Consider the following 16797-nt stretch of genomic DNA (forward strand, 5'->3'; position numbering starts at 1 on the left):
CTTGGCGCTAAGGCAAGGCAGAGGATGAGAAATAACCAGGGGGAACCATTGTAGCCACGGGTATGGGGACAAAGCCCACTCCAAGCTCCCCAGGGGCACGAGCGCGCCCCATGCAGACAAGCCCCCGCACGGGGCAGGGCTGGAGGGTAGGGACTGGCCCCGCCACCCTCCGGCGAGCACAAGCCCGCGCCCCCTGCGTGGGCCGGGGGTCAAGAGGGGCCCATTGTGCGGCCGCGCGACCACGTGACTCCCGGCTCGGGCCCCGCCCCGGCCTCGCACTGAGGGAGGGGCGCGGGAAGAGGCGGCGCGCATGCGCTGGGCAGCTTTTCCAAGCCAGTGCGGCAGCCGCCGGAGGAAAACCGCAGCGGCGGCGGCGGCAGCAGCGGGGGAAGCGCTCGCGGCGGCGGCTGCCGGGACCCGGGCGCTCGGACGTGTCCTGTGCGGCCCCGCAGCACCAGCCCCGTCTTCCTCCTTCTTCTCCGCCGCCGTCTCCTCTAGCTGCTGCCGCTACTGCGGGGGAAGCGGTCCCGGGGCGGGCGGAGACAAAGGAGGTGGGGGCCGGGCCGGCTGCGGGCTGCTGGGCGAGGCGGAGCCATGTAAAGGCGGCGGCGGCGGGCGGCCCGCGGGCGCGATGGGGGATGCGGCGGACTCCCGAGAGCTGCGGAAGACCTTTCTGGTGCCCGCCATCAAGCCCTTCGACCACTACGACTTCGCGCGGGCCAAGATCGCCTGCAACCTCGCCTGGCTGGTGGCCAAAGCCTTCGGCACAGGTAGCGGCGTCTGCGGCTCCCCCTCCCCCAGCGCCGGGGCCGCCGCGCCCTGGGCCGCCCCCTTCCCCCAATGACAGTTGCCGGCGATACAAAAGATGGTGCTCCCCGCTGGAGCCGGCGGGCAGGGATGTGCCCGGCTCGCGTCGACGGGCGGGCGGCCATTCGCATCCCAGCCCGAGCCGGGCCCGGCGGGGCCCCTCGCACGGCCCACACCTCTCTCCTTGCCTGCCCGACTGAGCGCGAGCGGGTTCATTTGAAGGCCTCCCTTTCCCCGCCGCCGAGCCTGGCCCTGGAGGGATACCAGCGGCACCCTGCGTGGGGAAACATCCCCAATCCGTGGGGCGGCGTTGTCTCTGTAGAGGGGTCTGAGCTGGCCACGCTCCTTCGCCTGGTTTTCCGCTGAAGGAAAGGCTGCGTGGCCGCCAGCCATCATTTTCTCCCTCTTCTCGGGAGAATAACAGGAAAAGGTTCCTCCTTTTGGTAGGAGCCAGAGTGTTGTTGCATGTTTTATCAGGGTTAAAGGCTTGTCTTTATGGTGCCCCCCGGGGCGGATGGTACTTGACAGCAGCCTCTACGCGCACAGGCACTCACACAGTCCGGACTGACTGAGCATTTATATGGGTAATGCTCACTATCACAGCGACCTTTTTCAGTGCACAAAGAATTTAGTAGTAAACTGTTTTTCAAAATAGTTTCTGTATTTACTGTTAAAGCTTTAATTGACTTTTGCCCGCCCATGTAAGACCATTTTTCAGATGGTGCCAAGCGGTTTCAAAGAATCAGTTATCAGTTTCAGAACTTAAATAATGATGATAATATTGTCAATAAGAACCTGAGGGCTAGGTAGCAATAAAATGGAAATTCTTCACATTTGCTTTTTTTGGTGATGTAATTACTCCTCCTCTTTGGTGATTCAAATTTGATGGCTTTGGTTTTTGGCAAAGTTGTTTTTAGTATAGTTTAGACCATGACAAAATACAGTTGCACACATGAAATACAGAATACCCATGGTCTACAAATTCAAGTATGATAGGGCCTTATTGGCAAATGGCGTGACAAATTCACTGTCTTGGGAAGGTTAAAATATCTTGGTTTATATTATCCATATTTGGGTTCAATATGTGCAGCAGCTTGCAGAATACTTTTCCATTTAACTTTCTTTAAAGAGTCTGGTCTAAACTGGATTCCTTTCCTTTCCTCTCCTCCACCCCCATGGTTATTATCCTGCAAGCTACATGAGCAAATGTAACAATTGGTTTAAAACCAGGTATTTTTGCTCTCCCCTCTAAATACTAAAGTTAGCTGGTATCAATTAATATAACTACAAGGACTAGTGGCAAAAATGGAATGTGCAGCCCTGAACTGTTATATAGTTCACAATAATTATGTGGAAGGATTAAAATCAGTGTCCTGGGTCGTCATGGTTCTATCAGCATGAAAAATACTTTCAAGTTGTACACACAACCACTTCTTTCAACTTGTTAAAGGAAGCTTATGCTTTCCAAATATTTACTTGGATCAGAACTGGAGAATTGACCTTCCCTTCTAACTATTTCTTCTAGGAGAAAGGAAAGATATTAAAGTTTTCTTTGAAATGCATTGCATCCCTTTCTGTATAGAGACAGTCATTCTTGTGTGTGACACTCATATGGCAGTAGGTAGAAAAAAAACAAAGGCATGGTTGGTCTTGGTCATGGTTGGCGCAATAAATATAACTTTTTGTGTCATTTCAAATTTGACATGGAACTTTTTATTCTAAATCCACAACAAGTATTAAACAAGTAGTATTTTCAAGCTCTCTATTCATGCTACACCTTCTAGGACTTTTCTCCAGGAAGTTCTTGTGGGTTTTTGGGAATGTAAGACCATCTTCAGTGTTTACTTTGAAATGTATACTCAAACAAATCATGAAAATGTTTATTTTGGGTCTCCTAAATCTGTTTTTATGGTTTAGAAGTTTTGAGTCCTAGAAACAAAAATGCAGGTGACTCAAGAAAAGGTTGGATGGATTTTGATGGAAGGATGTGTCCTTCCCTGAAGGACTTCTGAAGCATTCTGAGGAAGTTTCATATAGTTTACCAAAATCAAGGAATTAATGCTATCCTAGTTAGAATTCTGTCTAAATGAGTGATGATAAACATGCAGTTACATATTCAGATGGGTTATCACTGACTTGGATAAGTCTGTGTAGGGATAAGAGTAGAAGTAGGTTCATAACTTTTATCAGCATGGATAAAAGTGTAAGTACAACAATAAGAGGTAAGGGGAAATGTAGTCTTGTAAAAATGTATCTGACACATGAATGACATTTAAAATAATTTTGAATATAAATGTAATGCTTCAAATGTATGCTTCCTTTGAGTAGAATTTTTGTCTGTCTCCATCCAGCTCTAACCATACTTGAAGTTTTTTAACTTATTACATTAATTCATAGTCTAAATTCTTACTGCTAGGTATCCAGCTATATTGAATTAACATTTAAGAATATCCATCATAGGCCTGTGATGCTCTAATAACACTTAGCATGAACCTTTTTAAAACCTATTAAATGGAAAGCTGCTTTTAAATACTTTGGATTTGTGAGGAGGAAGGAAAAGTGATTATTTTGCTTTTGTTGGCTGTTTTACTGCTGAGTATGTGTACTATGTAACAAGGTTCAGAAAAATAGAAAGGTTTCTGTAACAGATGATCTCAACATTTTAAGAACTAAATCAAATCATTCATGTTGTAATGCTCCAGTAATGTAACAATTGTTTCATAAAATAGATTCTTGTATCCCATGCATCTTTCTAAGAAATAATCCCAAATTTTGCAGAATTGCATTTGAATTAATTATTTTGCAATTGTATAATTCTAATCCAGAAGTTGATATGTTTTCGTCAAAGATACTTGAACAAAACGAATTGACACCCATCCTAATTTCTTTCCTAACACCTCCATAGATTCAGCAGTGCCATAAAAAAATTGTTAAAACATTAACATTTCCAAATCTGTATAATTAAAAAATATATACATCAATTTTAAGTTAATTTAAATCACTTAGAACAGCTTGTATGAAAAAATGCTTTTGAAGAGTGTCTCATATTCTGCTCTACAAGGCATTTTCATGTAACATGAAAGGAAGTTCAGTGTGACTGGATTTAGGGGTGTTTTGTAGCAGCCAAATGACATGAGGGACATAGAACGTGTACTTTATTGTTTTTTGGCAAGGTGTTAAAAATCTTGGTACTGGAATAGTAATGCTTTGGATTTTTTTGAGGGCAACCTCTGAATTTAAATCTGCAAATGATGACTTGCATGGAAACTTCATTGAATACAATAGGATTACTTGTAAGATTACAGATTATGGGAATTTCTTTCAGTTTAGAAAACCTGCTTTTATCACCCAATAGTTTAAATCTGTTGAAACTATTCCTTGTGAACCTCAAAGCATAATAGGTCTGACTAATAGAACTAATTGAAATAATGGGTAATACAGTTTTATTTCCCTGACATCTATAAAGCAGCAAAAGTCTGTCCTACTCTTATGAAGAGGTTTTCTTAAGTGTGTGAACATAATTTATTCTTTTTGGTGATTCTGCTAGCTATAAAAACAACTCTGTAGCAAATGCAGGGTTAAAAGGGTTGAGTGAGGAAATTCTCACGAGATAAATTTGGAATGACCTTTTTCTTCTGAATAATTCTGACAGAGACATCTAAGTTGCAAAAATAGTTTTAGAATCAGTTTAAGACTTTGAGCCAAATTCATCCTTGGCATAATGCAATTTGAATTGATAGACTACAACTTGTTTTCCTCAAGCTAAGAGACGGTTATCCATATTGGTGCATAAGGTGCCACCCTTCTCTATCTTCTGTTTGACTTCAGGCTAATTGATTCAGAGTGGCATAAGCTTTTGCAACAACCTACTTTTTTCAGGTGCTATGAATAAATGGTGCTGTCCATTCATGGCCTCTGAAGGTCGTTACCTATGAAAGGTCATGCATCTCTGAACCAGTTAAGGCAGGGTGGCACCTTTTTAGAGATCATCTTCTGCCTTTCCTTAAGCTAGCATTAGTTATCAATCCTCAAAGTTGCCTCACAATTAATTTTTGCAAAATTCTTATATAGACACAACTGCATTGTGTTTGTAGTGAGGTAGGATTGCCATATCAGTTTGACAAAAGGAGTTGCAAATATGAATGCTACCTTTCGGTGTCTTGGAGCTGTTCTGATCCACAACGTCTAATGGTCTTTCCTAGCAGCTGTAACTACATGCTTAATGACAGCAGAAGAGTATGGAGCCCTGCTGAAACCTGTACGAGTAACCTCATGCTAGAAAAACAAATGTTTGGGGTTTCTCTGAGAGAATTAAAATCAAAGGGCTCTCCTTTCTAGTCTCTTAAAAGTTCTCAGGCAGGTTGAAGCCTTCTGGTCAATTCCACTGAAGTCTACTGATAAGTCTAATAATTAAGATTTTCTTAATGTCCTTCCTCTACCCCTCCTTATTTTTTTCCCCTTGAAACAAGACAAATAAGAGATTAAATTAATATGGCTGGCTTAATTCTGCTCCTTTTATTAACCTCCTTTAAGATAAACTGTGGGATGAACACTGAATGGTCAGGCTGCTATGGCAGGTTGTTATTTGGACTTCAAGCAGCAGTCCAAAAAACATTGTTAGTAATGAACTTCTTGTACTAAGTGTAAATAAGAATTCATTTTACAAATAGCTGACAGCTATTCTAGAACCAAGGAAGTTTTCAGTGAGCAGATCTGGATAATATTTCATTAGATAAGTTGATAGATCCATTTACCAAAGGAGGAAGCTATACACTATGTCACTGATGAGCATCAGGTTGATCTCTTCAGAGAAGTGGATGAAGAAGAAAAAAGTTTCAAGAACTTGATGAAAAAACAAAGTCTTTTTTGGTAGGGTCTTGTCCAGTTACTGGGGGAAGAAGGGAGCTTTTTTTACTGTTGGATAGAAATGCCAACAATTGCCTGAGGTAACTGTTCTTATGTGAAGTATGTTTTAATTGGTCAGGACTTCTTGGAGATGCTCCCCCCAACCTTGGCTACTTACCTGCAGTTGGGGCTCTGGTGCTTGTTGGCCCAGTAGCAGCACCCTCTGTTCTGGCTTCGATCTGGTCCTGAGCCAGAGTTGCTGCCACTTCTGCAACCATTGCTGCCTAGCTGGGTTTGGGCTGGAGCCAGCATGTGCTCTGAGCCCTGGGCCAGAGTGGGGTTGTAGCCCTGATGGGGAGTGAGTGGGGGGCGGGGGGGGGTATTAGTGTGGGGTCACTGCCAGGGAGCAGGTAGGGTGGCAAGTAGTGGGAGAGGGCTGGCACTGCGGGAGATGGCACAGGGAGCCGGCAGCAGAGAAGCAAGTAATGGGTGGGATAGGCACCACAGGGTACAGGTAGCTGGGGGAATCAAGTGGAAGGGGGACAGGCAGCAAGAGAAGAAGTAGGGAGGGGGGGGGACATTTGGCAAAGAGTCGGGCCACTTGACTGTTCCTCAACTTTCCCGTTCCCATCCACCGCTTGCTTTCCTGCTACTGCTTGCCGCTACTAAGGATAATTCCATAGTTATCTTAAATCATGAGATCCTGAATGAATAGTCAAGTGTTGATGACGTAGATGCTAAGAGCATGTCTAGATGTTCAGAGTCACCCTGCTCTGGACTAGGTACTGGGGACACCTGCTTCCCATAGACTTGGTGTGGAGAGGAGGAGCAACCATCAGCTGCTTCCTGCCAGCTTCTCACTCCAGAGTCCTCAATGTTAAGAAGCATGCAGAATCTGCTCTCTCTTTCGGGTTCCCAGACGCTGGGAGCCAAGTGCAGGGAGTGTTACTGAGCCCCCTGCTTGCTCCTTATACTAGAGTCCCCTAGGGGGCTTTGTTCTGCTGCTCCAGGCCTTCCTGTGAATAGGAGGACTGGCGCAGCTCATACTTTCTCTAGTCAGAGATCACCCTGGTCTCAGGAAGGTGCTTAGAAGCAGGGGAGAGGGAGAGATTGCAGACTGAACATTTGTACTGCACCCTCTCCCGGAATCACTTCTAGTTGTAGAAATTTTCCACCACTAGAACTGAACATTTGTAAGTGGACTAAGGTAAACCATCAATAAAAATGGCCTTGCAAAATAGTTACCTGCTTTCATCTTCTGGTTGTGTTCTTGAAAAGTTGCTGTCAAGGCCAATCACTTCATTGGTTTTCCTAATTATATAAAGGACACATCTTTTGGTGAACTTCTTTATGAAGCAGTAATCAAAGCAAAAGACAGCAATAGGAAATCTGTCCTTTCATAAAACTAACAAAAAACTCTTGCAGAGAAACACATTCGTTTTGGTATTTTTTTCATACCTTTGAGCAGGTTTCATGGACAAGAAATACTGGGGTCACTGGAACAGTTACTTTACAAAATAGGACTCATGCAGTTACAGAGTGGGTGGACTTCCTTTCCCCCAGCAACTTGCGGAGGTGGAATTTAAGAGGTTAGTTGTTTGTTGTCTTCTTGGATCAATAAGTATTGGAAGCAGGGTGTTTTGGTTATGCCAGCAAAATCCAGAGAATTCCTAAATCCAAATTATATTACTACCTGCTATCAAAGAATTCTTATGAACATTACCAAGTGATTAAATCAATATTTCATCAAGTGTCAGTTCTTGATGATATCCAAATCAGTGTGTCACCAGATATTTTATTCCCTTCCCCAACTATTTGATGCAACACCTAAGCACTTCCTTGGAAATGGAGAGATCCTGGACCTAAAGGTGTTTGACTTTAATCAGGTGTTGAAGGCACTAGGAGTAGTAACATTATTCATGCTGGCAGCAATTTATGAAGGTGACTCTGCAGCTTTGTTTCCTGGACAGAGGTCTAGCTAGCTTCAGTACAAGGTTGACTCAATTTAGTGGCAGACTAGTTAAACAAAAGAGAGATCTCACTTCATGGAGCGTGCATCATTTTATCTTCCCTCCTTCTTAAAGGTTCTTGTGCCAAAGAGGTGAAAATATCATCTGAGTCAGATCCACACTATCATCTGCCCCATATACTAGCAATGTACAGCCCCACAGGGAGCATTCCCTCCAGTTTGGACTGATGGGCTTAAATCCCTTTCCTCTTCTATTTGCGGTAGCTGTAAACACTTTGTAAAAACAAAAATATGAAATATTTCCATCAGCATCTTGTCCAAAGTGGTGGTGGGTGGTCAGTCTTGGTTGATATTGAGAACGGGGCAGAGACCCCTTCTTGATAATGAAGGATATTATAAAACTCTAGTTGTTTCTGTTCAAACTCCAACCTGCTAATTTAAATGGTTACTATATAGTAATGACAGAATTTCTGCCCAAAGAAAAGTGTCATTTGTTCCGTGTGTGCCAGGATTTGGCATAACTTAAATTTCTGATATAGACTGAAATAGACCAAGTCTAGATCAATGGTTCTCAATCCTGTTAGATTCAAGGTACCCTAGAAAAATGCCAGCTCTTTGCTTTTACTGGTTTGTTGACTGCAGAAAAGAGAGAGTAATTCTTCTGTTGCAAAGAACTCTGATCACAACAGATCTGAATGTTTTTGACACTAAGGACTGTTCTTTTAAAATCTCTGGGTTTATCAAGTGCGCACACCTAACACTGAGCTAATACTTAAGGATACTGGGAAAAGATGCTTCCTGCACCACAGATTGAGAATCACTTTTCTAGAATAGTCAGGAATTGTGTAGAATAATTTTAGTCTTAATCTTCAAGGTCAGCCACCTCCAAAACCATCCTTTATTCATCTCTTTGCTCATAGGAATCACACCATAGGAAGTCACACAGTTGGGGTTTGTTGTACTCTGTGACTTCCAAGATCTTGAATCAAATGTATCAATGAAGCATACATTGAACTACTTTGTCTGTAAATGCTGTTTACAAGGACAAATGAACTTGTAAGAGAGGCTACAGTTGAGGTGAGGGTGGGGAGGGAGGAACAGTTGTATTTTTCCTTTTCCACTCCCCTCTTACTCTGTTTTTCTGAACAGTTTTTTATACAGGATTACATAAATGTATTCATTTAGAATATTCCCAGGGCTAAAAGTGCTGATTCTTAGACTAAAATGTATAGCTGAAATGGTAATATTTATCCAGTTGGATGTCTGGAAACTATTTAAAAAAAAAACCAACTTGTTTTCCAAGAAAATCAAGCCACTTTTCTAAGGAAAGTGTAGCCTCTGTTTACTTTAATGCAAGTCACTTTTTCCAAGGAGTATTTTTCTCTATCCTCAATTCACTTACGATCAGAGTTATTTTTATAAAGTTAAGTGGAGGAAGCTTATGGTAGCTACCTCTTTCCCTTCTTTAAATTGAAGAAGAATGTAACTAATTTTTATATTCTGAGATGTTTGCTGTTTTAAAACTGCTGAAAAATTAGAATTAATGGTGGGTTTCTTGTTCTTCCTCCACAATTTTGAAGCATGAACTGAAAGAAACTGTTGAATTGTCATTGTGCACCTATATCAAAAGTAACATTTACATTATTTTATACTCTGTAGGTACTTACTAGGACAAGAACATGGGATAGAGTTGTATGTTATTTTGTGTTTGTTCTTACTGAATTTCTTTGGATACTTGCTATCTAAAGCTTCTCTGTGCCTTAGAGAGAAATATACAGTCTCGGACAATGATTCTCAACCAGGGTGCTGTGGTACCGTGGGGTGCCTTGAGTTCCTTTCAAGGGTGATGCAGGATGCCACACAGTGTTAGCACTGTTAAGTGTGCAAGCATGATTCATAAGATAAACCCAGAAATTTCAATGAGAAACTTGGTGTCAAAAACATTCTGACCCATTGTGGTCTCTGAGTTCTTAGCAAGAGAGAGATTCCTTTTATTATTTTTATTTTATGCAGTGAAAAAACAAGTGAAAGCTAAGAGATTTCTGAGGGGTGCCTTGATTCTATCAAGGTGGACCTCAAAAGGATGTGAACCATTGTTCCTGATATGCATGTCCTTATGTGTAGATAGGAATGTACCTAAATTGGTGTGGAAGTTTATGGTGTTCATCTTGTTTTTTTTTGACGTGCCCCTCCCAACACACTATGCACTTCCCCCCCCCACACACACACACCATTTATGCTGCTGAGTGGCTTGGAGACAAACTGCAGCAGTAATTGCCTCTCGCCACTCAGTGGCGGGTGCAGGGGGAAGGAGTGCATAGTGAAAAGAGCTAGATTAAAAGCACCGCTGTGCTGCAAACTTCCTCTGGGATTTTTAGGTAGGTCCCTGTCCACAGGCTTTTCAAGTGATCCCATTTAAGTGAAGGAGACGCTAGTAGTGTGTAAAGTTGGGGTTTTTTTGTATGTTTGTAGAATCATAGCTCAGTCCAGTCTAAATTATATAAGAGAAATGAGATGGAACAATATAGCTAATGTCATGTCATTCTGCGGCAATAATATAGAGTATAAAAGAAAGTACTGTTGAGCTTGCATGTTATTTTCACTTAGTCTTCTCACAGCCCAGAGCTAGCAACGTTTTCAAATCCAACTTTAAGATTTAGAAGTCTGTGTTTGTGTTTCCAAAAAGGTGTCTCTCTTGCCAATATGCCAGTCTAGTCTAATGAAATGCCTGTGTATTTTGGTGTTGGTTTCAAAATAGCTACTTTTATGGCAATCTACTATAGCCAGGTATTCCTTCCCCTGGCACCACTCCCCTCCTGTTTTTAAGTAATAATTTAACTTTAGAGCTTGACTTGAAAGACTTTTGGAGAGTAAAGAGGTGGTTGGGCGGGGGAAGTAGCTTTGCAGAACTTAGTATCAGATGCCTGCTTGTTGTGCTTGCTTCCCTCTTCAGACCTGATGAATGCATTACATTTGAAAGTTTGTTAAACTTGATTCCAACATGCAGTTGATCTTATAAAAAGATACTATCCTCAAAAAGCCTTGCTATATCTAGCATAACTGAAGTTATGCTACTAAATACTTCAGGAATACCACTCCTGCTGTGAGCCCTGTGCAAATGGCCCCTAAGGATCTATAGTGGTCCATTAACTTCCCTGAAGCTTTACCTGAGCCTAGAACTCATTTTGGGTCATGCTTATAAAAAGAACAATAGATTGTATCTATCCAATAATTTTTTTAGTGGTTTTTATTGCCTTCTCTGGTCTCTGAGGTGGCACACAACCTAAGTGAACAGATATTTGCTCCGTCACTCACAAATACCCAAATTTGTGAGTGCAACAATTCCTAGTCATAGCTTGTGCTGTCTTTTAGTCTGCAGCTTCTGTAGAGGGGTTCCTGGAGAGTGCATTTCCTGCTGCTTTGCCCTGGGTCAGGCTGAGTCAAAGTTTATAGATGCATGTCCCAGAGGATTCCTGCAGCATGCATTTCTTGCTGCTGCATCTCAACTTGGGGCATACATCTACAAGTGTGGGAACCCCATGGGGGTTCCCCCTTTGTGCTTGCAGACCCCTGCCCAAGGCACCACAGCAAGAAATGCACACTCAGAATATCCCTACAGGATGATTTTTCTAGGATTTCTCTGGCCCCGCACCTGCATGCATGCCCTGAGGGTTGTAGGTGACTTTCCCTTGCTTGCAGATGCATGGCCTGACTTTTGGGATATGGCAGGCATGGTTACTATCCCACTGAATTGGATGCTGGGAGCAGAAGGACCTTGCAGGACAATGGCCCTGGAATCTGTAGATGCCAGTGAAGTGGGTCACCTGTCCCAGAACACATCCCAGCACAACTGATCCCACACCTAACATTACATCTATTTATACCAGTGATGCTCAAACTTTAGGCTCTTTGGGCCAGATGAGTAGCATGGTACAGGTCTGCAGTCCAGATTGAGCCCTGGAGCCTGGCACCACCCACACCAAGCCCTGCATGCTGGGATTGGGTGCCTGATCCAGTGTACAAGGAGCGGGACTCCCAACAGGTGTATACATGTGGAAGCAGAGGAATGGTGGTACTGTTCCCCTGCTGCCAAATTTCCAGACCCATGGGGAGCCCTGTAGGTCAGATGACATGGTGCTGTGGGCTGGATCTGGCCTGCAGGCCAGCAGTTGAGCACCCCAGTTTATACCTTGCAAGAGTCCTCTGAACCCAGCCCAGGGTTGGCTTGTAGAGCAAGGGGAGAGCCCAGGCTTCTTCCTACTTGAGAACCTGGCCTTGCCTTCTCTTGCTTTCCCTGCCTCATTATTACCCTGATTTAAGTAGTAAGCACCCAGTTCCACTTGTAAGAGAGGAACTTGACCTCCTCTTGGAGAGACCCAGTGCAACTGCAGTTCCAAGCAGTACAGTAGACACTTTCTTCATTAAAGGTATTTTTTGGAGCAAAGGCCAGCCAGCCAGATGTTTTGCCTGTACAACCCTTAGTGCCCCACAAAGATGCTCAGCTGTTTGTTTGTTTGTGTTTGTTTGTTTGTTTTTTGGATACTGGAGCTGTCAAGCTGCTTTGCTTTTTTTTTTTTCCCCCCCCAGCCTGCTCTCCCATTGTCATATTTATTCTCCTGGGCACTTGAGATGAGGTCTGGTCTCCTCCTGCAAAGAGCCAACTCTGACACTTAACCCTTCATTCTCTGTACACAGACTGATCAGGGAAACTGAGCTAAACAATATTATAACAATATAGACACAGTTAACATGCTAATATCATAATAAAACATGTAGCCCATTATAGCTATCAAGATCTATGTTGACTATCAATTGTCTTATGATAACTAGTCTGTGAGAAATGGGATTATTCAAAGGTTTCTATGAAAATTATTTGTAATTTGGTGGCATATTTACATGAGCTGACTTTTGTGTATGTTCTCCCAGAACAGATTACAGAACTATTTGAAATCATTTTGTCCTTTATTTTCTTTTTCTGTTCGTAGAACAGTTAATGTTTTGCATAAAGAAAAATTCTTTTACATTTTTGTGTCTGCAGTTCTCTGGGAATATTTCATATACTTTAGAGGCTCAGAAAAATTATGATCTTGTTGTTTAGCCTATGGAACAGACATATTCCAACTTTCTAAAATTGCAAAGGGATCTGTTCTTATAGAGTCCACCCAAATCAGTTCACTATGGATTCTTGAATCCGAAGTGTTTTCTTCATGTAGTAGGCAAAATCAGATTTCATTTTTATTATCAAAATCTCAAGGATCATAGAGGCCAGTGGGAAGGTGGGATTAATTCTATGATACCTTGGGATTTGGAGTGTGCAAAGATTGCACCACTAAAATCCCATTGAAATATACATGTGAGTTTTGGAAGTACAAGGAATGCAGGTTCAGGTACTGCTTAACTGTGTTTTGAAGTTCGTTTAACTTAAATCTGTGTTTTTCTGAATTGGAATTGATAGATGCATGTAGTCTCTGTCCCGCACCTGTTTTTGGGCTTGCTATATAGGTGACTGACTTGCTAAATCATATATGGCGGAGGGAATTACTGTAGTTTGCATGAAGGAATTGTCAAGATGGACACCCTCCCGCTCCCCCCAAAAAATTGGATTCTGTATATGGAAAAGTTATAATTGTTATAACGTTTTCCAGGTATAGAATCTAATTCTTAGGGGTTTACCTTGAATTTGTCTTCTTCCCACTGCTCCAACATGGAAAATAAGTCAGGGGGGAGAGAAGGGTCAGTAGCCCCCCTTGCCTTGTCATCCACCCCACTTACTGTCAGACCCTGCTCTCCCTAAGCATGTGAAAGTGAGGAATAAATCTGAAAATGCTGACTTGTGAAAGACTACAGGTATACTTCATTGTAGACAAATCTACTACAGGTACCCAAAGACCCAGTTCATCCATAACTGATACATTTTACCCTTTTCCTTTTCTTTTTACAAATTCCTGCAAGCTGTAGCATGTACTCTGTAAACACAGTTTTGAACAGCTCTTTTATATCTACTTGCATCTAATACAAACTACACATGATACAAGTGCTGAGCTGTGGGGCTTTAGACTACTCGGTATGTGTGTATATACTTCAGACACCCATTACAAAGGATCTGTGTGCTAATCAGCTGCCCAGCTCATGACTGAACTGTGTGCTTTTGTTAAGAGTCCTGGGGTTCTCCAAAAACTATATATGCAGGTGAGGTACAGGGCTGCCTGGTTTGGATCTACTTCACAGAGAGTGGGCCATACTAATTGCACGCAACTGATCAAGAGGGGGCCTACAGCGCCTCGAATGCATAGATTTTGGTGATTTTTGCCAGACATTTAAGACTGGTGAAGAAATGTAAAAGAAAGGCACAGCTCAGCTGTAGGAGTAAAGAGGAAGTTGAGACATATATCCAATGTAGTGGCTCACCATGAGTTGCCAGATTCAGTGCTGAGAGCGCCTGAACACATGGTTCTGCTTAATGGCTAGGATTCAGAACTGATTTTTGCTAATTGGGCTAGAAACACAAAATTAAAAAAAAAAAGTGTTGGCTGCATATATCTGGCTTCTACTTCCCTTGAATCATTTAATTTTTAGTTGATTTATTCCTGCAAAAAATTCTCTGTTAGAATAAAGCAGCTCATATACAGAGATACAACTAAATCTGTGATGGACCCTGTCCAGAACAGGACCTTGTTCTGAACTTATAAGACTTGAAAACAGTCTAGTCTTTATATATGCACATGTAGTTGTTTGCTTTGATATTCTTGTAGCTTTTAGTTTTGTTTGTTAAATTTAATCGATTTTATATTGTTCAGCTGAAGAAAAATAAAGCCTACAATAGTGCATTAATAAAAATTAGGAAAAAGCATTAGTACATAAAATCACTGGGGTTTTTTGTTTGGTTGGGGTTTTTTTGTTTTTTACAGGAAATTCTCAGATAAAACTAGTTGAGAGAGAGAAAAGTGGGTGGGAACTGCTGCATATGAAAGAAAGGGAATGTCTTTCATTTTGAGAGTGACTGTAGATTATAGTCATTGCAGGCTGCTGTCTCTCCATTTAAAAAAATGTTAAATTTTTACATTTAAAAATGGGGGGGGGGTTGTTTGGTTTGTTGTTTTTTAAGGTGTCCATTGTTAGACAACTGGAATGAAATCCTGGCCAAATTAAAGTCAACAAGAGCCTTTTGTGATTACTTTGACTTTGTGGGGTCACAACTTTCCCCACAGGATCTCAAAAATGACTCTTTCCTGGCACTTGGAGGAATTGAGCGCACACTATGCCTGCTGACTTCATTGGGAGTAGAGGATTTTGTCCTCAAAATCAAGCTTTAGTAACCAAAACTTCTTCCCTAAAATTAGAGGCCATATCAATTTTTTTCTGATACATTAAATGGAGACAGTGCACTCATCTTTAATATATTTAGCTTCAGAATATCACTAAAGTTTGTGAAGTTTTTCTTTTAGAATGAAAAACATACCAATGTGGATCTACCAATATGTTTTTTATGCTGTGTGAAATTCTGTTGTCTCTACATATCTTAGCTTCTGCTGCCCAGCAGTTCCTCCAGACTGGTCACTGTATAGATTTCCAAAGTCCACAACCCTATACTTATATTACTGTACTGCCATGAAACCCTAATCATGGACCAGGATCCTGTTTTATTTTTTTTCTTGTACAAATCCAGCTCTAGGATCTCTAGGTTAAAGCAAGAGATAGAGATAGCTACAGTAAAGAAATGAAATGAAGTGGTATTGGTCTTTGTGATAAACAGTAGTTCCAGCATAGCAGCTGTCTAGCTGATAAAGGTTTTTTTGGTAGGCATCATAGCAAAAGAGTATTAAGGAAGATAATGGAATAGGCTTGCAGATATTTACAGGTATTGCCTTTTTTTACGAGGGCAGGTGGAAGAAAGCACAAAGGTACTTGTTTGAAAAATTGAGAATTAGGTAGGAGTCCTTCATTATGATTTTAATTTAAAAAAAAAATTTTTTTTTAGAAGTGGGATGATAGAAGGTAGAGGTAAAGTACCTTGAAAGTGAAGTTAGCTTAAAACTTAAATAGTATAGAGTGGCAGGTGGAAAAGGAAAGGAAGGATAAAAATAAGAGGCTGGAGACAGTGGAAGGAGTACATGAAACTAGGTAATAGTTGTATTGCAAACACTTTCTGATAAGAAATTAGAAGGTTATTTGTGGAGCAGTAGGGAAATGCTACATGTTCAAAGTGTATGGGTATTGTGAGGTTGCTTACACATAGCATACAGTAGTTCTCAACCTGGTCCATGCTAGGATTGTCTTCTGTTTAGCAATATGGGAAGGACCTGGTGGTGGTAACAACTTGCCATTTGCGTACAAGTTCCAGCTTGACAAAATATTGTAAAGGCCTAGGGAGGATTTCCAGGTATAGGGGACAGCATAGGAATACAGCAACACTTGTATAGGTCAGAACTGGATAGTAGTTTGGAAGAAGAGAATGGTTTTGTGCAGTTATTTCTAGATAATGGCTATGACAGGTGTTTTGTCTTGCAAACCTCTTGCTGAGGCAATCTTGAAATGAGCTATTTCTCCTATTTGTCTGTGAACTCAAGTCAGTATTTTCTGTGAATTAATAAATGTAATAGATTTACTGGATGCTTTGCAGAAAAAACAATTTACAGACAAAACCTATTAGTAAACTTGATATAAATTTGTATGAATTTACATTTGTAGTAGGTTTTTCTGGCAACACAGTATTTGAAGTTATTAGATTAGATTCAAACATTTTGTATGTACATGCACATGTCTGTATTGGGTTTCAAATGTAACCACATTTTCTTGAATATAAGTTGACTGTATGCAAGATGACCTCCCTAATAAATAGATTCTATATATGGATAATTTATAAAATTACTATGCTTTTCTAGGTATAGGGTCTAATTATGGGAGGCTTGCCTTGGTTTTGTACCCCTTCCACTGCCTCAGCAGTGAAAATAAATCTGGGGGTTCAGGTAGCTGCCTTCTTCCCCTGTCAGACCCTGCTCTCCCTGAACACATGGCAGTGAAGGGCAAATTTGAAACACTGACCTTGAAATAACTCCCACAGTAATTTGTATGTAGGCAAACTTACAGGTACCCATAGACTTTGTTCATCCAAAATTGATGCATTTTTACCTTTTTTGGAAACTGCTACAAGTTTTAGCACAGGTATTCCATAGATG

At 41.6% G+C, this 16797-nt stretch overlaps 1 protein-coding gene across 4 annotated transcripts in view; it reads left to right on the forward strand.

Annotated features, from left to right (window-relative positions):
• Positions 1-318: 318 nt before the first annotated feature.
• The window catches only part of CAMSAP2 (calmodulin regulated spectrin associated protein family member 2), a 205368-nt gene continuing 188889 nt past the window's right edge, over positions 319-16797 (forward strand). For all 4 annotated transcript variants that reach the window (XM_019479352.2, XM_019479353.2, XM_019479354.2 and 1 more), the window contains exon 1: positions 319-770. In XM_019479352.2, coding sequence (XP_019334897.1) covers positions 632-770 — 139 coding nt within the window. In that variant the 5' untranslated portion in view covers positions 319-631. The remainder of the gene's footprint in view (positions 771-16797) is intronic.

This window comes from Alligator mississippiensis, chromosome 5 (genome assembly GCF_030867095.1).
Source record: "Alligator mississippiensis isolate rAllMis1 chromosome 5, rAllMis1, whole genome shotgun sequence".
Classification (NCBI taxonomy): domain Eukaryota; kingdom Metazoa; phylum Chordata; order Crocodylia; family Alligatoridae; genus Alligator; species Alligator mississippiensis.